General features: G+C 53.1%; 1 protein-coding gene across 3 annotated transcripts in view; it reads right to left on the reverse strand.

The window, feature by feature from the left end:
• LOC140392767 (forkhead-associated domain-containing protein 1-like) overlaps positions 1 to 25,351 on the reverse strand; it is a 279,760-nt gene that overhangs the window by 160,881 nt on the left and 93,528 nt on the right. For all 3 annotated transcript variants that reach the window (XM_072478384.1, XM_072478383.1, XM_072478385.1), the window contains exons 16-20: positions 24,900 to 25,055; positions 21,617 to 21,724; positions 21,300 to 21,389; positions 19,645 to 19,882; positions 18,995 to 19,124 (exon numbers count right to left, since the gene is read on the reverse strand). In XM_072478384.1, coding sequence (XP_072334485.1) covers positions 18,995 to 19,124; positions 19,645 to 19,882; positions 21,300 to 21,389; positions 21,617 to 21,724; positions 24,900 to 25,055 — 722 coding nt within the window. The remainder of the gene's footprint in view (positions 1 to 18,994; positions 19,125 to 19,644; positions 19,883 to 21,299; positions 21,390 to 21,616; positions 21,725 to 24,899; positions 25,056 to 25,351) is intronic.

Raw genomic sequence — 25,351 nt, forward strand, 5'->3', positions numbered from 1 at the left:
CCCCCCCACACACTCACAGCCTTGCCCACCCCCCCACACACACACAGCCCAGCTCACTCCACCCCCCCACACACTCACAGCCCTGCCCACCCCCCCACACACACACACAGCCCAGCTCGCCCCCCCCCACACTCACAGCCCAGCCCCCCCCCCCACACACACACAGCCCAGCTCGCCCCACCCCCCCACACACTCACAGCCCTGCCCGCCCCACCCCCCCACACACTCACAGCCCTGCCCACCCCCCCCCACACACACACAGCCCAGCTCGCCCCCCCCCACACACTCACAGCCCAGCCCCACCCCCCCCCCCACACACACACAGCCCAGCTCGCACCACCCCCCCACACACTCACAGCCCAGCCCCCCCCACCCCCACACATACACAGCCCAGCTCACCCCTACACACACACAGCCCAGCTCGCCCCCCCCCACACACTCACAGCCCTGCCCACCCCCCCCCCCAACCCCGCCCCCCACACACAGCCCAGCTCGCCCCCCACACACACACAGCCCTGCCCACCCCACACACACACAGCCCAGCTCGCCCCACCCCCCCCCACACACACACAGCCCAGCCCAGCTCACCCCTACACACACACACACACACTCACAGCCCAGCCCACCCCTACACACACACAGCCCAGCTCGCCCCCCCCACACACTCACAGCCCTGCCCACCCCCTCCCCCAACCCCGCCCCCCACACACAGCCCAGCTCGCCCCCCACACACACACAGCCCTGCCCACCCCACACACACACAGCCCTGCCCACCCCCCACACACACACACAGCCCAGCTCGCCCCCCCCACACACTCGCAGTCCAGCCCACCCTCCCCATCCCCACCCACACACACACAGCCCAGCTCGCCCCCCCCCCTACACACACACAGCCCAGCCCACCCTCCCCATCCCCACCCACACACACACAGCCCAGCTCGCCCCCCCCCCCACACACACACATAACCCAGCTCACCCCTATACACACACACACACACAGCCCAGCCCCCCCCCCCCACACACACACAGCCCAGCCCCCCCCCCCACACACACACACAGAGCCCAGCTCACCCCTACACACACACACACACACACACACACACAGCCCGCCCCCCCCACACACACAGCCCAGCCCCCCCCACACACACACACAGAGCCCAGCTCACCCCTACACAGACACACACAGAGCCCAGCTCACCCCTACACACACACACACACACACACACACACAGCCCACGCCTACACACAGCCCAGCCCACCCCCCCACACATACACACCGAGCCCAGCCCCCCCCCACCCGCCCACACACACACAGCCCAGCTCCCCCCCCCACACACTCACAGTCCAGCCCACCCTCCCCATCCCCACCCACACACACACAGCCCAGCCCACCCCTACACACACACATAACCCAGCTCACCCCTACGCGCACACACACACACACACAGCCCAGCTCGCCCCACCCCCACACACTCACAGCCTTGCCCACCCCCCCCACACACACACACAGCCCAGCTCACTCCACCCCCCCCACACACTCACAGTCCAGCTCCCCCCCCCCACACACACAGCCCAGCCCACCCCTACACACACACATAACCCAGCTCACCCCTACGCACACACACACACACACACACAGCCCAGCTCGCCCCCCCCCACACTCACAGCCCAGCCCCCCCCCCCACACACACACAGCCCAGCTCGCCCCACCCCCCCACACACTCACAGCCCTGCCCACCCCCCCACACACACACACAGCCCAGCTCGCCCCCCCCCACACACTCACAGCCCAGCCCCACCCCCCCCCCACACACACACAGCCCAGCTCGCCCCCCCCCACACACTCACAGCCCAGCCCCACCCCCCCCACACACACACAGCCCAGCTCGCCCCACCCCCCCACACACTCACAGCCCAGCCCCCCCCACCCCCACACATACACAGCCCAGCTCACCCCTACACACACACAGCCCAGCCCGCCCCCCCCCACACACTCACAGCCCTGCCCACCCCCCCCCAACCCCGCCCCCCACACACAGCCCAGCTCGCCCCCCACACACACACAGCCCTGCCCACCCCACACACACACAGCCCAGCTCGCCCCACCCCCCCCCACACACACACAGCCCAGCCCAGCTCACCCCTACACACACACAGCCCAGCTCGCCCCCCCCCCACACACTCACAGCCCTGCCCACCCCCCCCCAACCCCGCCCCCCACACACAGCCCAGCTCGCCCCCCAAACACACACAGCCCTGCCCACCCCACACACACACAGCCCAGCTCGCCCCACCCCCCCCCCCCACACACACACAGCCCAGCCCAGCTCACCCCTACACACACACACACACACTCACAGCCCAGCCCACCCCACACACACACAGCCCAGCTCGCCCCCCCCACACACTCGCAGTCCAGCCCACCCTCCCCATCCCCACCCACACACACACAGCCCAGCTCGCCCCCCCCCCACACACACATAACCCAGCTCACCCCTATACACACACACACACACACAGCCCAGCCCCCCACACACACACACAGCCCAGCCCCCCCCACCCGCCCACACACACAGCCCAGCTCGCCCCCCCCACACACTCACAGTCCAGCCCCCCCCACACACACACATAACCCAGCTCACCCCTACACACACACACACACAGCCCAGCCCCCCCCCCCACACACACACAGCCCAGCCCCCACCCCACACACACACACAGCCCAGCCCACCCCTACACAGACACACAGCCCAGCCCACCCTCCCCATCCCCCCCACACACTCACAGTCCAGCCCACCCTCCCCATCCACACACACACAGCCCAGCTCGCCCCCCCCCACACACACACATAACCCAGCTCACCCCTATACACACACACACACACACAGCCCAGCCCCCCCCACACACACACAGCCCAGCCCTCCCCCCCCACACACACACACAGAGCCCTGCTCACCCCTACACACACACAGCCCAGCCCCCCCTCACACACACACAGCCCAGCCCCCCCCCCCCACACACACACACAGAGCCCAGCTCACCCCTACACAGACACACACAGAGCCCAGCTCACCCCTACACACACACACACAGAGCCCAGCTCACCCCTACACAGAGCCCAGCTCACCCCTACACACACACACACACACACACACACAGCCCACGCCTACACACAGCCCAGCCCACCCCCCCACACATACACACCGAGCCCAGCCCACCCCCACACCCCTACACATACGCACAGAGCCAAGCTCACCCCTACACACACACACACAGCCCAGCCCACCCCCACACCACTACACACACACACACACATACACACACAGCCCAGCTCACCCCTAAACACACACACACAGCCCAGCCCAGCCCTACACACACACACACACACACAGAGCCCAGCTCACCCCTACACACACACACACACACACACACAGTTCGGGTCCAGAGGCAGGAGGCTTGCTGTTTAGTGTATTAAGCCTCAGTTACGTAAATCACTCTTCGTCTATTATTGATGGTGTATCAATTCAATACAATAAACCTCTAAAGATGGACTCTTCACTCAAGCTGAACTCCTCACTCAAGCCTGATCGCTTGCAACTGGACCCACAAGCAGCTGACGCTACAGAGACTTTTGAACACTGGCTAAGCTGCTTCAAGGTCTACCTTGCATCTTTCAACGAAGACTTCACGGACCTCCAGAAGAAGCAGGTCCCCTACGCACGGGTGAGCCCAAGAATCTTTAACCTCATCAGGGATGCCCCCTCGTATGCAGAGGCGATAACGCTGCTAAAAGGACATTATGCTGCTAAAAGGTTGATATAGGTAAAAACGGGATGAGGTCCTACAAGCTGAATTCAGGGAGTTAGGAGTTAAACTAAAAAGTAGGGCCTCAAAGGTAGTAATCTCAGGATTGCTACCAGTGCCACGAGCTAGTCAGAGTAGGAATGTCAGGATAGATAGGATGAATGTGTGGCTCGAGAGATGGTGCAAGAGGGAGGGATTCAAATTCCTGGGGCATTGGAACCGGTTCTGGGGGAGGTGGGACCAGTACAAACCGGACAGTCTGTACCTGGGCAGGACTGGAACCGATGTCCATGGGGGGGATGTTTGCTAGAGCTGTTGGGGAGAATTTAAACTAATGTGGCAGGGAGATGGGAACCGATGCAGGAAGTTGGAAGGTAGTAAAGCAGGGACAGAAACAAAAGGCAGTAAGGGGGAAAGTGTAAGGCAGAGAAGCCATAGTCAAAAATCAAAAAGAGCGACAGTACAAGGTACAGTGACTGAGGGGAGCTCAGTGAATAGGACCAGGAATACTAAAAGGAATAAAACGGGAAGTAAAAACATTAATGGTAAGCGACGCGGCAGGTTGTTACATGAAGATATGGGTTCAACGACAAGGAAAATTAGGAGAACAGTTAAGAGGAACTATAACTTAGGAGAAGTTACTGATCGAGGTGTTAAGGTTCAGAACAAAGGTTAAAAAAAAACATAAGTGTACTTTACCTGAATGCTCGTAGTATTCAGAATAAGGTAAATGAGTTGATGGCGCAAATCATCGTGAATGACTATGATTTAGTGGCCATTACTGAAACATGGTTAAAGGATGGTCACGACTGGGAGTTAAATATCCAAGGGTATCAAACTATTCGGAAGGACAGAGTGCATGGTAAGGGAGTGGTGTAGCTCTGTTAATTAAGGATGACATCCGGGAAATAGTAAGGGATGACATCGGTGCTATGGAGGATAAGGTTGAACCCATTTGGGTGGAAATCAGCAATAGTAAGGCGAAAAAGTCACTGATAGGAGTAGTCTATAGGCCACCAAATAGTAACATTATGGTGGGGCAGGCAATAAACAAAGAAATAACTGATGCATGTAGAAATGGTACAGCAGTTATCATGGGGGATTTTAATCTACATGTCGATTGGTTTAACCAGGTCGGTCAAGGCAGCCTTGAGAAGGAGTTTATAGAATGTATCCGCGATAGTTTCCTAGAACAGTATGTAATGGAACCAAGGAGAGAACAAGCGGTCCTAGATCTGGTCCTGTGTAATGAGACAGGATTGATTCAGGATCTCATAGTTAGGGATCCTCTCGGAAGGAGCAATCACAATATGGTGGAATTTAAAATACAGATGGAGGTGAGAAGGTAAAATCAAACATTAGTGTTTTGTGCTTAAACAAAGGAGATTATAATGGGATGAGAGAAGAACTAGCTAATAAAAATGATCCTGAGGCATCATTAATGTAGGGCTGAAAAGGAAAATCCAAAGTTTGCATCTCCAAAACATGTTTACTGCCGACTACACAAACTCTGAGCCGGCACCAGTAAGTCTAGTAGCACCACCTGTAGAGATGATTATTTCTCCATTGTGCAAACAGACATCGCCATTGGCGTCAATACTGAAGGTTGGACAGCTGATGGCCCAGCTCGCTCGCCCCCCCCCCCCCACACACACACCCCAGCCCACCCCCCACACAATCACAGCCCAGCCCAGCCCACCCCCCCCTACACACACACACACACACACACACAGCCCAGCCCACCCCCCACACAATCACAGCCCAGCCCCCCCCCCCCCACACACACACACACACACACACACAGCCCAGCTCGCCCCACACCCCACACACTCACAGCCCAGCCCAACCCCCCCACCCACACACACAGCCCAGCCCACTCCCCACACACTCACAGCCCAGCCCCCCCCCACACACACACACAGCCCAGCTCGCCCCACACCCCACATACTCTCAGCCCAGCCCAACCCCCCCACCCACACACACAGCCCAGCCCACTCCCCACACACTCACAGCCCAGCACCCCCCCCCCCACACACACACACACACACACAGCCCAGCTCGCCCCACACCCCACACACTCACAGCCCAGCCCAACCCCCCCACCCACACACACAGCCCAGCCCACTCCCCACACACACACAGCCCAGCCCCCCCCCACACACACACACAGCCCAGCTCGCCCCACACCCCACACACTCTCAGCCCAGCCCAACCCCCCCACCCACACACACAGCCCAGCCCACTCCCCACACACTCACAGCCCAGCCCCCCCCCCCACACACACACACACACAGCCCAGCTCGCCCCACACCCCACACACTCTCAGCCCAGCCCAACCCCCCCACCCACACACACAGCCCAGCCCACTCCCCACACACTCACAGCCCAGCACCCCCCCCCCCCACACACACACACACACACAGCCTAACTCGCCCCACACCCCACACACTCTCAGCCCAGCCCAACCCCCCCCCACCCACACACACAGCCCAGCCCACTCCCCACACACTCACAGCCCAGCCCCCCCCCCACACACACACAGCCCAGCTCGCCCCACTCCCCACACACTCACAGCCCAGCCCCCCCCCACCCACACACACACACACACACACACAGCCCAGCTCGCCCCCCCCACACACTCACAGCCCAGCCCCCCCACACACTCACATCCCAGCCCCCCCCCCCACCCCCCCAGCCCAGCTCGCCCCACCCCCCCACACACTCACAGCCCAGCCCCCCCCCACCCCCCCCACACACACACAGCCCAGCCCCCCCCACCCCACACACAGCCCAGCCCCCCCCACCCCCCCCCACACACACACAGAGCCCAGCCCCCCCCACCCCCCCCACACACACAGCCCAGCTCGCCCCACCCCCCCCACACACTCACAGCCTTGCCCACCCCCCCACACACACACAGCCCAGCTCACTCCACCCCCCCCACACACTCACAGCCCTGCCCACCCCCCCACACACACACACAGCCCAGCTCGCCCCCCCCCACACTCACAGCCCAGCCCCCCCCCCACACACACACAGCCCAGCTCGCCCCACCCCCCCACACACTCACAGCCCTGCCCACCCCCCCACACACACACACAGCCCAGCTCGCCCCCCCCACACACTCACAGCCCAGCCCCACCCCCCCCCACACACACACAGCCCAGCTCGCACCACCCCCCCACACACTCACAGCCCAGCCCCCCCCCACCCCCACACATACACAGCCCAGCTCACCCCTACACACACACAGCCCAGCTCGCCCCCCCCCACACACTCACAGCCCTGCCCACCCCCCCCCCAACCCCGCCCCCCACACACAGCCCAGCTCGCCCCCCACACACACACAGCCCTGCCCACCCCACACACACACAGCCCAGCTCGCCCCACCCCCCCCCACACACACACAGCCCAGCCCAGCTCACCCCTACACACACACACACACACTCACAGCCCAGCCCACCCCTACACACACACAGCCCAGCTCGCCCCCCCCACACACTCACAGCCCTGCCCACCCCCTCCCCCAACCCCGCCCCCCACACACAGCCCAGCTCGCCCCCCACACACACACAGCCCTGCCCACCCCACACACACACAGCCCTGCCCACCCCCCACACACACACACAGCCCAGCTCGCCCCCCCCACACACTCGCAGTCCAGCCCACCCTCCCCATCCCCACCCACACACACACAGCCCAGCTCGCCCCCCCCCCTACACACACACAGCCCAGCCCACCCTCCCCATCCCCACCCACACACACACAGCCCAGCTCGCCCCCCCCCCACACACACACATAACCCAGCTCACCCCTATACACACACACACACACAGCCCAGCCCCCCCCCCCCACACACACACAGCCCAGCCCCCCCCCCCACACACACACACAGAGCCCAGCTCACCCCTACACACACACACACACACACACACACACAGCCCGCCCCCCCCACACACACAGCCCAGCCCCCCCCACACACACACACAGAGCCCAGCTCACCCCTACACAGACACACACAGAGCCCAGCTCACCCCTACACACACACACACACACACACACACACACACACAGCCCACGCCTACACACAGCCCAGCCCACCCCCCCACACATACACACCGAGCCCAGCCCCCCCCCACCCGCCCACACACACACAGCCCAGCTCCCCCCCCCACACACTCACAGTCCAGCCCACCCTCCCCATCCCCACCCACACACACACAGCCCAGCCCACCCCTACACACACACATAACCCAGCTCACCCCTACGCGCACACACACACACACACAGCCCAGCTCGCCCCACCCCCACACACTCACAGCCTTGCCCACCCCCCCCACACACACACACAGCCCAGCTCACTCCACCCCCCCCACACACTCACAGTCCAGCTCCCCCCCCCACACACACAGCCCAGCCCACCCCTACACACACACATAACCCAGCTCACCCCTACGCACACACACACACACACACACAGCCCAGCTCGCCCCCCCCCACACTCACAGCCCAGCCCCCCCCCCCACACACACACAGCCCAGCTCGCCCCACCCCCCCACACACTCACAGCCCTGCCCACCCCCCCACACACACACACAGCCCAGCTCGCCCCCCCCCCACACACTCACAGCCCAGCCCCACCCCCCCCCCCACACACACACAGCCCAGCTCGCCCCCCCCCACACACTCACAGCCCAGCCCCACCCCCCCCACACACACACAGCCCAGCTCGCCCCACCCCCCCACACACTCACAGCCCAGCCCCCCCCACCCCCACACATACACAGCCCAGCTCACCCCTACACACACACAGCCCAGCCCGCCCCCCCCCACACACTCACAGCCCTGCCCACCCCCCCCCAACCCCGCCCCCCACACACAGCCCAGCTCGCCCCCCACACACACACAGCCCTGCCCACCCCACACACACACAGCCCAGCTCGCCCCACCCCCCCCCACACACACACAGCCCAGCCCAGCTCACCCCTACACACACACAGCCCAGCTCGCCCCCCCCCCACACACTCACAGCCCTGCCCACCCCCCCCCCAACCCCGCCCCCCACACACAGCCCAGCTCGCCCCCCAAACACACACAGCCCTGCCCACCCCACACACACACAGCCCAGCTCGCCCCACCCCCCCCCCCACACACACACAGCCCAGCCCAGCTCACCCCTACACACACACACACACACTCACAGCCCAGCCCACCCCACACACACACAGCCCAGCTCGCCCCCCCCACACACTCGCAGTCCAGCCCACCCTCCCCATCCCCACCCACACACACACAGCCCAGCTCGCCCCCCCCCCACACACACATAACCCAGCTCACCCCTATACACACACACACACACACAGCCCAGCCCCCCACACACACACACAGCCCAGCCCCCCCCACCCGCCCACACACACAGCCCAGCTCGCCCCCCCCACACACTCACAGTCCAGCCCCCCCCACACACACACATAACCCAGCTCACCCCTACACACACACACACACAGCCCAGCCCCCCCCCCCCACACACACACAGCCCAGCCCCCACCCCACACACACACACAGCCCAGCCCACCCCTACACAGACACACAGCCCAGCCCACCCTCCCCATCCCCCCCACACACTCACAGTCCAGCCCACCCTCCCCATCCACACACACACAGCCCAGCTCGCCCCCCCCCACACACACACATAACCCAGCTCACCCCTATACACACACACACACACACAGCCCAGCCCCCCCCACACACACACAGCCCAGCCCTCCCCCCCACACACACACACAGAGCCCTGCTCACCCCTACACACACACAGCCCAGCCCCCCCTCACACACACACAGCCCAGCCCCCCCCCCCCACACACACACACAGAGCCCAGCTCACCCCTACACAGACACACACAGAGCCCAGCTCACCCCTACACACACACACACAGAGCCCAGCTCACCCCTACACAGAGCCCAGCTCACCCCTACACACACACACACACACACACACACAGCCCACGCCTACACACAGCCCAGCCCACCCCCCCACACATACACACCGAGCCCAGCCCACCCCCACACCCCTACACATACGCACAGAGCCAAGCTCACCCCTACACACACACACAGCCCAGCCCACCCCCACACCACTACACACACACACACACATACACACACAGCCCAGCTCACCCCTAAACACACACACACAGCCCAGCCCAGCCCTACACACACACACACACACACAGAGCCCAGCTCACCCCTACACACACACACACACACACACACAGTTCGGGTCCAGAGGCAGGAGGCTTGCTGTTTAGTGTATTAAGCCTCAGTTACGTAAATCACTCTTCGTCTATTATTGATGGTGTATCAATTCAATACAATAAACCTCTAAAGATGGACTCTTCACTCAAGCTGAACTCCTCACTCAAGCCTGATCGCTTGCAACTGGACCCACAAGCAGCTGACGCTACAGAGACTTTTGAACACTGGCTAAGCTGCTTCAAGGTCTACCTTGCATCTTTCAACGAAGACTTCACGGACCTCCAGAAGAAGCAGGTCCCCTACGCACGGGTGAGCCCAAGAATCTTTAACCTCATCAGGGATGCCCCCTCGTATGCAGAGGCGATAACGCTGCTAAAAGGACATTATGCTGCTAAAAGGTTGATATAGGTAAAAACGGGATGAGGTCCTACAAGCTGAATTCAGGGAGTTAGGAGTTAAACTAAAAAGTAGGGCCTCAAAGGTAGTAATCTCAGGATTGCTACCAGTGCCACGAGCTAGTCAGAGTAGGAATGTCAGGATAGATAGGATGAATGTGTGGCTCGAGAGATGGTGCAAGAGGGAGGGATTCAAATTCCTGGGGCATTGGAACCGGTTCTGGGGGAGGTGGGACCAGTACAAACCGGACAGTCTGTACCTGGGCAGGACTGGAACCGATGTCCATGGGGGGGATGTTTGCTAGAGCTGTTGGGGAGAATTTAAACTAATGTGGCAGGGAGATGGGAACCGATGCAGGAAGTTGGAAGGTAGTAAAGCAGGGACAGAAACAAAAGGCAGTAAGGGGGAAAGTGTAAGGCAGAGAAGCCATAGTCAAAAATCAAAAAGAGCGACAGTACAAGGTACAGTGACTGAGGGGAGCTCAGTGAATAGGACCAGGAATACTAAAAGGAATAAAACGGGAAGTAAAAACATTAATGGTAAGCGACGCGGCAGGTTGTTACATGAAGATATGGGTTCAACGACAAGGAAAATTAGGAGAACAGTTAAGAGGAACTATAACTTAGGAGAAGTTACTGATCGAGGTGTTAAGGTTCAGAACAAAGGTTAAAAAAAAACATAAGTGTACTTTACCTGAATGCTCGTAGTATTCAGAATAAGGTAAATGAGTTGATGGCGCAAATCATCGTGAATGACTATGATTTAGTGGCCATTACTGAAACATGGTTAAAGGATGGTCACGACTGGGAGTTAAATATCCAAGGGTATCAAACTATTCGGAAGGACAGAGTGCATGGTAAGGGAGTGGTGTAGCTCTGTTAATTAAGGATGACATCCGGGAAATAGTAAGGGATGACATCGGTGCTATGGAGGATAAGGTTGAACCCATTTGGGTGGAAATCAGCAATAGTAAGGCGAAAAAGTCACTGATAGGAGTAGTCTATAGGCCACCAAATAGTAACATTATGGTGGGGCAGGCAATAAACAAAGAAATAACTGATGCATGTAGAAATGGTACAGCAGTTATCATGGGGGATTTTAATCTACATGTCGATTGGTTTAACCAGGTCGGTCAAGGCAGCCTTGAGAAGGAGTTTATAGAATGTATCCGCGATAGTTTCCTAGAACAGTATGTAATGGAACCAAGGAGAGAACAAGCGGTCCTAGATCTGGTCCTGTGTAATGAGACAGGATTGATTCAGGATCTCATAGTTAGGGATCCTCTCGGAAGGAGCAATCACAATATGGTGGAATTTAAAATACAGATGGAGGTGAGAAGGTAAAATCAAACATTAGTGTTTTGTGCTTAAACAAAGGAGATTATAATGGGATGAGAGAAGAACTAGCTAAGGTAGACTGGGAGCAAAAATGTTATGGTGAAACAGTTGAGGAACAGTGGAGAACCTTCCAAGCGATTTTTCACAGTGCTCAGCAAAGTTTTATACCAACAAAAAGGAAGGACGGTAGAAGGAGGGAAAATCGACCGTGGATATCTAAGGAAACAAGGGAGAGTATCAAATTGAAGGAAAAAGCATACAAAGTAGCAAAGATTAGTGGGAGACTAGAGGACTGGGAAATCTTTAGGGGGCAACAGAAAGCTACTAAAAAAGCTATAAAGAAGAGTAAGATAGATTATGAGAGTAAACTTGCTCAGAATATAAAAACAGATAGTAAAAGTTTCTACAAATATATAAAACAAAAAAGAGTGGCTAAGGTAAATATTGGCCCTTTAGAGGATGAGAAGGGAGATTTAATAATGGGTGATGAGGAAATGGCTGAGGAACTGAACAGGGTTTTTGGGTCGGTCTTCACAGTGGAAGACACAAATAACATGCCAGTGACTGATGGAAATGAGGCTATGACAAGTGAGGACCTTGAGAGGATTGTTATCACTAAGGAGGTAGTGATGGGCAAGCTAATGGGGCTAAAGGTAGACAAGTCTCCTGGCCCTGATGGAATGCATCCCAGAGTGCTAAAAGAGATGGCTAGGGAAATTGCAAATGTGCTAGTGATAATTTACCAAAATTCACTAGACTCTGGGGTGGTCCCGGCGGATTGGAAATTAGCAAACATGACATCACTGTTTAAAAAAGGAGGTAGGCAGAAAGCGGCTAATTATAGGCCAGTGAGCCTAACTTCGGTAGTAGGGAAGGTGCTGGAATCTATCATCAAAGAAGAAATAGCGAGGCATCTGGATGGAAATTTTCCCATTGGGCAGACGCAGCATGGGTTCATAAAGGACAGGTCGTGCTAACTAATTTAGTGGAATTTTTTGAGGATATTACCACTGCGGTAGATAACGGGGAGCCAATGGATGTGGTATATCTGGATTTCCAGAAAGCCTTTGACAAGGTGCCACACAAAAGGTTGCTGCATTAGATAAAGATGCATGGCATTAAGGGGAAAGTAGTAGCATGGATAGAGGATTGGTTAATTAATAGAAAGCAAAGAGTGGGGATTAATGGGTGTTTCTCTGGTTGGCAATCAGTAGCTAGTGATGTCCCTCAGGGATCAGTGTTGGGCTCACAATTGTTCACAATTTACATAGATGATTTGGAGTTGGGGACCAAGGGCAATGTGTCCAAGTTTGCAGACGACACTAAGATGAGTGGTAAAGCAAAAAGTGCAGAGGATACTGGAAGTCTGCAGAGGGATTTGGATAGGCTAAGTGAATGGGCTAGGGTCTGGCAGATGGAATACAATGTTGACAAATGTGAGGTTATCCATTTTGGTAGGAATAACAGCAAATGGGACACATGCATAAATTAATTGAATATTAAAACAACATTTCTACTAAGCAAGATGAAAGAGCTATTGTTCTAATAAACATATTTTCAAAGACAGCTTGACATTAAGAAATGAGCTGTACCAGTAATCAGATCAAGGACGAAGTAGGCACCATAGCAACATGAAGGCACCATTGTCCAGACTGTGGATAAAGCAAAGTCAGCAGAAAACCAGTAGAAACCGGTCTTGATAATAGCACAGAATCGCATTCCATAACATACACAAATATTCAAACATGAAACATTCAGAACTTATGTTGCACATTAAGGATTGACAGTTAACCATCAAATCAAATGTATTTGATTCTAACCCAAACCAATTGGGAAGACATAGTGGTGTAAATAGATGGCTCAAGACTAATAAGATTTCCTTTAAACATGATGGTCCGTACGGCCATCTTTATTCCGGGATCATCCAATACTGTGAGCTAACTATTCGCTATCTCTATTTTCATATTTTCACTTTTCCACTTGTGGTGAATGTATTCACCTAATGCATGAGCTGTCTGTACAATGATGTGACCTATGACCTGGAAGGGATGATATGGTCTTCTTCCAGGTACTGTACTGGAACCCCGGTGGGCTCCGCCTCTGGCTCCGCCCTCACCCGGGCCATATATAGACCGGCCGGGCACCTGTGGGTGGCACTCATTTGTACAGCCGACTCTGGCAGGTGAGTTCATGGATAATAAAGCCTAATGTTCACTCGTTCTCATGGTCTCACAGTGAATAGACGGTATAACACCACTCTAACTCTTGAAGTAAAGGCAAGCTGTTTTGTAAGCAAGAAACCATTTCTGTATTATTTTGAAAGTTAAATTGTGTACAAGTTACTTCTCTTTAAGTCCTTTTGCTAGCCGGACTTTATTGAGAATAGATTTAAGTTTCTCCTAATTGTAATCAAATAGAGGCTCTAAAGATTCTTGTTTGCATCCGAGAAGTTTAACTCAAATTTCTACTGAGTTTTAGTGTCGCAAGACCTCACTAATTCCGCATGGTAGATCTCATCAGTTTTCAATTCTGGTCATCACACTACCGGAAGGATGTGGTGGCGTTGGAGAGGGTGCAGAAGAGGTTTACCAGGATGCTGTCTGGTATGGAGGAGAAGTTGGATAAACTTGGTTTGTTCTCACTGGAATGACGGAGGTTGAGGGATGACCAAATTGAAGTCTACAAAATTATAAGGGGCATGGACAGAGTGGGTAATCAGAAGCTTTTTCCCAGGATTGAAGAGCCAAATACTAGAGGACATAGGTTTAAGCTGTGTGGAGCAAAGTTTAGAGGAGATGTGCGAGGGAAGCTTTTTTTTTTACACAGAGGGTAGTGGGTGCCTGGAACTCGCTGTCGGAGGAGGTGGTGGAAGCAGGTACGATAGTGACGCTGAAGGGGCATCTTGACAAGTATAATAGGCTGGGAATAGAGGGATGTGGACTCCCGAAGTGTAGAAGGTTTTAGGTTAAACAGGCAGCATGGTTGGCGCAGGGTTGAAGGGCCTGTTCCTGGTTTCTCTGTTCTTGTATGCGGAGAAGAACCAATCCTTCAGAGAAAATGAGGAAACAGCTCCTGTGCTTCTGAAGTTGCTCCAATACTTCAACTTAGCTTCAAAAATCCAGGGTTAAGCACACATGCAGAGAGTGCCAATGTGGACTGTGCCAAGCCCAGTTCTCGAGCAATAAACAGTCACACTAGACAGAGAGGTGGAGTTCATTCAAAAACCTTCCAACCACCCCCCGCCCCAACTAATACACTCCGGGAAATGGCTGAAGGAATAAGTTGTCATCTGTACTTCCTCCCATTGTTCTGGGCTTATACGTCTGAAGGAATTAATCAAACCTGTGGGGCCAAGGTTTTGTTGTGTTCTGAGTTATGCAGAGCTGTGATTAAAACCAAACACTGTGGACACTTGAGTCGTCTTGCAAACGGTGTCCAATTAGCAAACGGCTTCCTTCTGCTGTGCGGGAGGGCATCAAATGTCCCACTCGCGACCCATGCTAGCAGCATGACTCCGTGTTCGGAGGTCCGTAAAATAGCAAATGGTGTTGTTCTCATTGGCACTAATCTTGGAACTGGAACGCTTTCCGTATCAAGGCCCTTGCATCGTGGTCAGTTACAGCGCGGCTAAGATACAAAACAAAGCTCCCACTGCCACCGATACAAAAGCAAAATACCGCAGATGCTGGGAATCTGAAATGGAAACTGAAAATCCTCAGCAGGCCAGGCAGGATCAGTGCAGTGGAACACTTCTGAACTCAATATTGAGTTCAACAACTGTAGATCTTAATCTCTGCCTCCATCTAGCTCTTTACGCTACGGGTCTTTTTTTTACGGGCATGTTTCCTCTTCTTTATCCCCTCACGTTGCATTCAGATGACTTCTATAACCATTGGCCACTCATCTGGTCACAACCGTTGTGTCTTTACTATAGCCTTTACTCTCCTTGGTTGCATCGTGAAACCTTTTTAAAATTTAATATCTCCTGCCCTATCACAATCCTTCCCTTTTGTTCTTCCTGCCCCAGTTCCCTTCCACTGGCTTAAAAACTCTTCCATTTCTATCTCCCTTCTGATCTGCTGGAAGGTAATTCAGCATAAACTCCATTTCTCTCCAGATGTCACTGCCTGACCTCCTCTTTTTTTTTTGTTTTAACTCCCTCTTCCATCAAGAAAACCTTTGAATTTACGTGGCACCGATCATGACCAGAGGATGTCCCAAGCTAGACAGCCAATGAGGTATTTTTGCGGAGTAGTCACTGGTACAGTGAAGCAAATGCAGCCGCTGATTTGTGCGCAATTAGGCTCCACACACTGCAAGGGGGTAATGACCTGGCAATCTGTTATAACGGTGCTGTTTGAGGGATAAGTATTGGTAGGACAATTGGGAGAGCTCCTTCTACTCTTCTTCAAAATATGGGCATGGAATCTTGTCTGTCGAACCAAGAGGGCAGACAGGGCATCTGGTTAACCTCTCACCCAAAAGACTCAGCCACCAATAGAGTCACAGAGCGTTACAGCATAGAATGAGGCCCTTCGGCCCATCCTGTCTGTGCCAGCCGTCAAGCGCCTATCTGTTCTAAACCTATTGTCCAGCACTGAGTCCGTAGCTTTGTATTCTATGCTGTTTCAAGTGCTCATCTAAATGCTTCTTAAAATGCTGTGACGGAAGGGGTGGCACGGTGGCGCAGTGGTTAGCACTGCTGCCTTAGGCGCCGAGGACCCGAGTTCGATCCCAGCCCCGGATCACTGCTCGTGTGAAGTTTGCATATTCTCCCAGTGTCTGCGTGGGTCTCACCCCCACAACCCAAAGACGTGCAGGGTAGGTGGACTGGCCACGCTAAATTGCTCCTTAATTGGGAATAAAAAATAGTATTGGTTACTTAAAAAAAAATTTTTTTTTTTTACAATTTATTTTTGCGGGGGGTTCCCTGATAGGTCAAGCAGACCACAATTTGCTTCAGGATAAAGCTCTCTGTATATTGCCCAGTCTAAGGTTCTCTCTCTGACTGTGTGCTCTCATCTCTTTGTTCACTTGGGCATGTCCTGGCCTGGTCCTATAAAGATATCAGTCCAGCCTAACCCTTGCAGTTTGGAGAGAACGTGCGGTGCTAACCCAACTTTTCTTTTCTGCGTACCCATTCCTGACCTGCGGACAGATAACGATGTTTTCTGTTTTGTTTCCATTTTAGGGGAAGATTGTTGCCCGGATTTTGTGATAGTCATCATGGCAAGACTGTCAAGAGTTCGCCGTCATTACACCACACTCAAAGTGACCGCAACATCTGGAGTTTGTAGCTGTGTAGTTAAACACTGAAATCCAGATGTTACTGTCAGTGATTCCCTGCTACTTCACAGGGTGCACAGTTAAGAGTCCCTGCAAATGGCAATCAATTAGAAATTACTGAACTGACAAGAACTTTCCCTCTTACGTTGCAATATTGTAGTTCAGAATTCCCCAGAAAAGTTTTACCTTGTTAATGAGTTGTAACTGGGTTTTTAATGTCATAATTACTCTTTTTTAGAATACCCAATTCATTTTTTCCAATTAAGGGGCAATTTAATGTGGCCAATCCACCTAGCCTGCACATCTTTTGGGTTGTGGGAGCGAAACCCACACAAACACGGGGAGAATGTGCAAACTCCACACAGACAGTGGCCCAGATCGACCCTGTGACCTCAGCGTCGTGAGGCTGCCGTGCTAATCACTGCACCACCGTGCTGCTCTCTACTCTTAAACAACCTCTCTGGTTCTGGAAATTAATTTCATCTCGGTGTAACAGTAAAGTTTTCCATTCTGATAAAAATGCCAAGTTTATTGATACAGTGAATTTTCTTTCTTAAAGCATAGTTGATATTTCAATTTTTAATGATATTTTCAGTTTTTAATGTATGTCCCAACATTTATAATAATAGAAGCTGGGGTAGCGTGAGAAGGTGGAACCACATGGTCTTTGTAATAATAATAATAATCATCTTTATTATTGTCACAAATAGGCTAACATTAGCACTGCAATGAAGTTACTGTGAAAATCACCTCGTCGCCACACTCCGGCGCCTGTTCGGGTACACTGAGGGAGAATTCAGAATGTCCAATTCACCTAACAAGTACGTCTTTCGGGACTAGTGGGAGGAAACCGGAGAACCCGGAGGAAACCCACGCAGACACGGGGAGAACATGCAGACTCCGCACAGGCAGTGACCCAAGCCGGGAATCGAACCCGGAGCTGTGAAGCAACCGTGGTAACCACTGCGCAACTGTGCCGCCCATTCCCTCTCTATAAAATTTAACAAAAAGTAAACAATAAGCAGTGTTTATTCCTGGCTTGCTGTCTGTGAGAATATTTCAATGTGATTGGTTGGTTGCTTGATGACATCTCTGCTGCTGGAAGCCTGGAGATCCCCTTGTCTTGGCACCAGATTCAGACTGATCTCGGGTAAGGGGAAAGCCACACCACAGGAATGGTTAGACCTTTGTGAGCAGCTATCTTCCAGGTCAGCAGCATGTGCCACCGCTTCACCACTGACCTCAAAATTTAGACCCATGGATTGAGCCTCAGGAGGTTTAATTCAGAATTCAAATTTAACCATCTGTCGTGGTGGGATTCGAACCTAGAACCCCAAAGCATCGCTCTAGGTTAGTGGTTTACCAGTTCAGTGACCTATACCACGAGGCCATAGGGGGAACCACTCCCCCACACCCCCACAACCGCTCCCCCACACCCCCACAACCCCTGTCACCTAATATTGTCCCCATCATTTTCCAGCTGCGTGTTCACTGCTGTGATCTGTAGTAAACTACATCACTGCCCTCTCGTGGTAGAATATCAACATGGTACCACAGCAAAGTGAACGCGCCTCATTAAACACCAACTCCCACCAGTTTAGCACTTGCACAGAACTGACTGAGAATCAATACTTGTGGAGCTGACACCGATTGTCAATTTTGATAGGTCTAATGGGACACAAATTAAGAGTCAGCTGTAACATGTGACCGTTTCATTTTATTATTTAATATCTCTGTTACCCATTCGAGACTAATTATTTTTGTCAAGTTGTTGTGGCTGGATCAACAGGAAACCTCTTACATCACAAAGTATGTATGGCTATTTAATGAGAGGGACACTGCCCCACCCCTGACCCGAGGAATTAGCTCTCATGAAAATGCCTATTGCATTCAATTCAACTCAGTAAGGTACTCACTGGAGCAAGGCGCAGGCCTGTTCCTGGACATGTGTGTCGGTTGCGATTGGCGCTACCACCGGTGGCGGGGCCTGGACAGGCTGCCTTACAGTGCTATTCCGTTCCCACTCTTCCAGCTTCTTCTTAGCCTCTGCAAAATGAAAACAGAGAGTAGCACTGTCAGCTGGCTGAGGTGGGCTTCCCATGGCACGGCCCTTGATCCCTTACCCCCCCCATCCCTTACTCTTCCCTCCCCGCAGTTCCACATCACAGCAGCTGCAGCTCTGCGTTCTCCTGCTAAGGAGCAATCGGCTCTGTGTGGTCCAGGGGCATGAGTTTTATTCAGTAGAAATTAAGCTGTGATCGCAGAGTATATTGACCCTGCTGCAAGTTTACAAGTGGAAGTTGGAGCTGTTCTTGGCTGTGATAGATGCCCCGTATCATACGGTGAACAGATGAACAGTTAATGTAGGCCCGATGAATGTGCTGGGCTTATCACCTGATTGAGTGTTCGGCAGTTTTCCAAAGCAATGTTTCCTTATCAATCCTGCATTTTTTGCGGATTCTCCGAGGAGAATTCCGGTCTTGGGGCAGCGCGTGCAGAAATTCCCTCCCTTATCTGCTGCATAAATACCACTCCCCAGGGAATCTTGTGTATAATGTACAATTACCCCTCAGTCTGCTTGATAGGGTCCCTCTTTCCTCCTCTGCTGCCTGGTGCTGCTTGGCAATGGTGAGCAGCCTCTCCTCCAGGGCCACAATTGTCCGAGAGTGCTGCCGGATCTGCTCCTTGAACTCGGCCAGCTCCTCCATGTGGCTGCGCCTCTCGAGTTGAATTCGGCCCTCCAGGCCCGTGGCCTCGGCTCTCTGACGTCTCTGCTGGGCTGCTAGCTCCTCTCGTAAATCACCCTGGGAAACAAGGAAGGGTCACAGCAAAGAGACGGAGATAGTTCAGATAACGGGAGGAAAGATGGAGAGAAACGGAAATGTACAATTTACACAACAGACTGCAGGGACAGAGAAGGGTCAGTTCACTGGGGACCTTTCAGCTCGGTCTCTCCCACTGCTTTAAGAACTGCAACCCCGTTGAGTGGAGTTTTCCCTCAGTGTGCCTAGCACTCAGTATTCTGCAGCTTTTAAGCATATTGGCACTGGAGGGAGTGCAGAGGAGATTCACTAGGTTGATCCCAGAGTTGAGGGGATTAGATTATGACGAGAGGTTGAGTAGACTGGGACTGTACTCATTGGAGTTTAGAAGGATGTGGGGGGATCTTATTGAAACATATAAAATTATGAAGGGAATAGGTAGGATAGATGCGGGCAGGTTGTTTCCACTGGTCGGGGAAAGCAGAACTAGGGGGCATAGCCTCAAAATAAGGGGAAGTAGATTTAAGACCGAGTTTAGGAGGAACTTCTTCACCCAAAGGGTTGTGAATCTCTGGAATTCCTTGCCCAGTGAAGCAGTTGAGGCTCCTTCTTTAAACGTTTTTAAGAAAAAGATAGATACCTTTCTAAAGAATAAAGGGATTCGGGGATATGGTGTACGGGCCAGAGAGTGGAGCTGAGTCCACAAAGATCAGCCATGATCTCATTAAATGGCGGAGCAGGCTCGAGGGGCCAGATGGCCTACTCCTGCTCCTAATTCTTATGTTCTTATGTTTAGTCTCTCTGTATCATTCTTAAGGGGGAGGAGATCCCCGAATTCTTCATCTAAGGATTGGGAGTGCCAAATTGTGTTCAATGGTTTGATTGTTCTATATTTGGTTCTTTGAGTCGGGTTACTATTGATGCTCACTCACTGTGCCTGATTGGTTAAGTCTGGGTGCGGACTTGGTAAAAAAGGAAATGAATTCTAAAAAGAGTTGCAAGCTGAAGTACGGAGTAGGTATTTTAAAGCACAGCAAATAAAACCAGCTACACAGAAAGACACTGGTGTCATCACTGCATAGCTCCGAGATATAACATGTACAAAACAAAGTACCCAGCACTTCAAAAGGAGAAGGTGTTAAATGAAGGGACAGGTCCGTCACACAAATAAATGCAGATGAGGAAAATCACCGCCCTGCCAATTATAGCACTAAACTTAAATCATTCCCGGGTTTCATCCTCTGCTACCTTACTCCACGGCCTAAGGACACATGGATCCCTTTATGGTTGAAGAAATATTTCCTCAATCAAATCCTAAGCCTCCTTCTGGTGGTTTGATCCCGTGACCCCCATTTCTGTCCTACTCCCATGGTTTAGCTTCAGGGAGTCATCCTGATTTAAAGTGCTATTGACTATTCATCCTCAGCTTAAAGCACATGTGCGTCGGACAACAATGTACCTCAACTTTCCTCGCTTCCTCGAGTGCTTGTGATGTGTTGTTCAGCTGCAGCTTCAGAGTCTCCGCCTCCTGACATTTCACCTTTGCACTCTGTGAACACACGGGAGAGGTGGCGTCACCTTGGGAAATCGGAAACTCTCGGAGCTCAGTGGTACTGGGCCGAGGAGGGCAAGACCGTCTCAGACTGCTTTCAGAAGGTCCCCATGGGCCAGGGCACAGCCCCATCTACCGCTGCCAGGCTGAAATCCCAGCTCCCATGCACTGGTGCTGGCCAGGTTCCAGCCGCAGCTCATACCCCATGCGCCGCCTCCGCTCACCTCACTCAGGTCTTTGAGACGGAGCTCGGTCTCCTCACGCCGCCTCGTCTCCTCTTCCGTCATTTCCATTCCCCTCTCTTTCTCCAGAGCCACCGCCTCAGCCAGCTGCTGTGGGACACAGTGCAGTTTGTTAGCTTCACTCTTGCACAGAGGTATACCTCTGCGCACTTTCACATCACCACCCGAACTCCCATTCTGGCCTGAACTTTAGATTTGCCATTCCGGCCCACAGGAGGTACGAGGGATCCCTGGGCCGAAAGGCTGGCTCAGGCACAACCCTCCTCACTCCTGCACAGCAGCTTCCCCTGTGCTTTCGGAACTGAAGCAGCTATCATCAGGCTTGGCTGCTATGCCATCATGGTTGAATTGCCCTTTGCTGCACAGTTGTGGAAAAACTGCGGGAGGGTGCCCTAGCAACAATGAATGCCTTTGACGAAAGAGGTATAGTACTGGTATGGTGGTACTGTCGGTGCAGCACCATAGAATTAATGAGTTCACCCCTCCCACAGCAACAAAGTTCAATAAACTAAGCTCATAGGTGGCCAGGTTTAGGTGAAAACCCAAGTCGGTCAATAAAGAGCGAGAGAACCTGCCCCTCTACCTATCCTGGTCTACTACAGGCCCAGTGTTGTCCATTCTTACTGCCCTGATGTGACCCAACAAGCAGCTCGCGCAACAAACGCTTCCGAAATGTCCGGGGGAAAAAACACGCTCAATAGTTTGATTCTGCAGTGGGTAACTCACCTCCTAACTCGCAAAGCCTGTCCACCACCTGCAAGACATAAGTCATGAGTCCCCACATGCGTGGATGAGTGCAGCTCCAACAACACCCAAGAAGCTCAACGCCTCAACTTTGTGCGCGAGGTTGGGGCTGATACAACTAAAGGTGGCATGAAGGGCACACCTGACAAAGGCGAGGATGAGCCGACTCTTTGAGGGGGTAGAGGATGTTTGTAAGCATTGGGGGGGGACCCACAAACCACATTCGTATGTTTTAATCCTGTCCATAGCTGGAAGGGTATTGGAGGGAGGTTTTCAGGGTAATTCCGAAGGTGGTACAGGTGAGGCTTGAGCCGGGTCCTCTGGAGGCCAGATTCGGGATATCAGATCGGCCGGGGTTGGAAGTGGGTGCGGAGGCAGACGTTTTAGCCTTCGCCTCGCTGGTCGCCCGAAGGCAGATCCTGTTGGGACGGAGGTTAGTCTCCCCAACCTGTGCCCGGGCATGGCGGGGGGGCTCTGTTGGAGTTTTTAACACTCGAGAAGGATGCAACGAGAACTTAAATCATCAGCTGAAGTCATCATCAGAAATGTAACATTGAATGACAAAGCAAGTGAGATTGCGAGGACCAAGCAGGCTCACCTATCGCAATAAACGTAAGCGAAAATGATGTGTCGTGAAGATTGGCCGACATGGGTCGCAAAGGTTGACCGTTTGGAAAGTTGGGTCCCGGGGGAAAAACGTTTGAAAAACACTGATCTACAAGATGCACTGCAGGACCTCACCATGGCTCCTTCCAAACCCACGATCACTACCATCTAGAAGGACATGGTCAGCAGGTGCATGAGAACACTACCACCTGGAGCTTCCCCTCCAAATCACACACCATCCTGACTTGGAAATAGATCGCCAATCCTTCACTGTCACTGGGTCAAAATCCTGGAACTCCCTCCCTGACAGCACTGTGGGTGTACCTACGCCACATGGACTGCAGCGGCTGTCACAGAGCTAAGACCTCACATTATATTTTTAGGGAATAGATAATTGTAGATATATATAACTGCATAAAACGTTGGTTCGGCCACAGCTGCAGTACTGTGTGCAGTTCTGGTCGCCACACTACAGGAAGGAAGTGATTGCGCTGGAGACTGTGCAGAGGAGATTCACCAGGATGTTGCCTGGGCTGGAGCGTTTGAGCTATCAGGAAAGACTGGATAGGCTGAGGTTGTTTCTTCTGGAGCAGAGAAGGCCGAGGGGAGACCTGATTGAGGTGTATAAAATTACAGAGGGGCATAGATAGGATGGACAGTAAGGAATCTTTACCCTTAACGGAGGGGTCAATAACCAGGGGGCATAGATTTAAGGTAATGGGCAGGATATATAGAGAGGATGTGAGGAAAATCCTTTTCACCCAGAGGGTGGTGGGAATCTGGAACTCGCTGCCTGAAAGGGGGGTAGAGGCAGGAACCCTCACAACATTTAAGAAGTATTTAGATGAGCACTTGAAATGCCAAAGTGTACAGGGCTATGGACCAAGTGCTGGAAAATGGGATTAGAGTGGATAGGTGCTCGATGGTCGGCACAGACACAATGGGCCGAAGGGCCTCTTTCCATGGTGCAAATGACTCTATGACTCTCTCAACTTGGCTACCTGCAAACATTTTAAAAACGGAACAAAATCTTCAGAAAGGCTGACACTATGTCTGCCTGTAAAGCTGAACAAAAGGAATTTTCTGGCAATATCTGAAGAGATGATAATGGCCCCCATGAGTGCAGAGGTCCAACAAAGGCCATTGACATTTCAGAAGCCACCAGAGTCTACCAGTTTGCTGGGACAAAGACCCTGCAACCTCCTTTGAAATTCTTCATGGTTGGACCAATTACAATAGCCAGAATCCAGACAAAAGATACATATCCTTTATTAAAGCAAACGTGGACAGGTGGGAGGCATGTGACATGACCCCCGAGCTGAAAGGACCTATGAGAGTGTACTGCCAATCAATCTGCCGTCTTCCATGGAACAAGCAGCAGCTCTGAACAAGGGATCAGTCCAGGTGAATGCCTGGCCCCCTTCTACACTCCTAAACTTCTATAACTTTGCCTAAGACTATTTCATCTCTGCACGCCTATCTTCATTGTGGAAGTCATCTCTATTGGAAAAGTGAATTATCCAGCATCAGTCTTCAACCTGCTGACCTCTTATGAACAAATATACCATAGAAATTGGATCACCAAAGGTGAGCAGTTGGGAAATAAACCACTACATATAAAAGGGGAAATTAAAATCAAAACACCTTTCTGTTTAGACATGGGGAGTGAGAGGAGAACTCAGGGCTGTTTAAATTAAACCCCCTCCTGTGCATAACTGCAGCTCACCACCACCTTCTCAAGCATAGGTACGGATGGGCAATAAATGCTAAGCTAGTCAGCCACGCTCAAATCCCATGAACGAATTAAAAACAAAACGTAAAAACTGGAGTGAACAGGGACCCGCAGAGTACAAGCTCAGAAGCATGTCGGCCCATTCCATCACTGGAAATAAAAGTCAGGCTGGGGACTGCTTACCTGCTTGTGCTGTTCCTGAATCTCTGCCTGCGAACGTCTAAGTTCCTCTGCCATCTGCTGTTCACACTCCGCCCTCAGCCCGTTCAGCTGCTCCTGTATCTCACTATCCCGGGAGCTCTGCACTCGATCCACCTGGTCCTGGGAGGATACATTCATCTGTAAGGTTGCAAAGGGTTAAAATCCTGGCAGCAATTTGCCAACTCTGGACTGAGCTGGAATTTCCAGGAGTTAGCAATCAATCTCCAGGATGCAACTGCGAGCAGCCCAGGAGGAAAATATTCCCAGGGGAACATTGAGAAAGGAACGCCTGTTTCTTTGAAAACTTTCAATCACTGGTTCTAAAAATATCAGGGGTTGCGGCGTAGCTTGTTTGACGGGGTGAAGCAGTTGGAGGTTATGTGACTGAAACCTCTGGGAATATGTCCGAGTAGAGGTGTCCACCCCCAGTCGGG

The sequence above is a fragment of the Scyliorhinus torazame genome, chromosome 16 (assembly GCF_047496885.1).
Source record: "Scyliorhinus torazame isolate Kashiwa2021f chromosome 16, sScyTor2.1, whole genome shotgun sequence".
Lineage (NCBI taxonomy): Eukaryota > Metazoa > Chordata > Chondrichthyes > Carcharhiniformes > Scyliorhinidae > Scyliorhinus > Scyliorhinus torazame.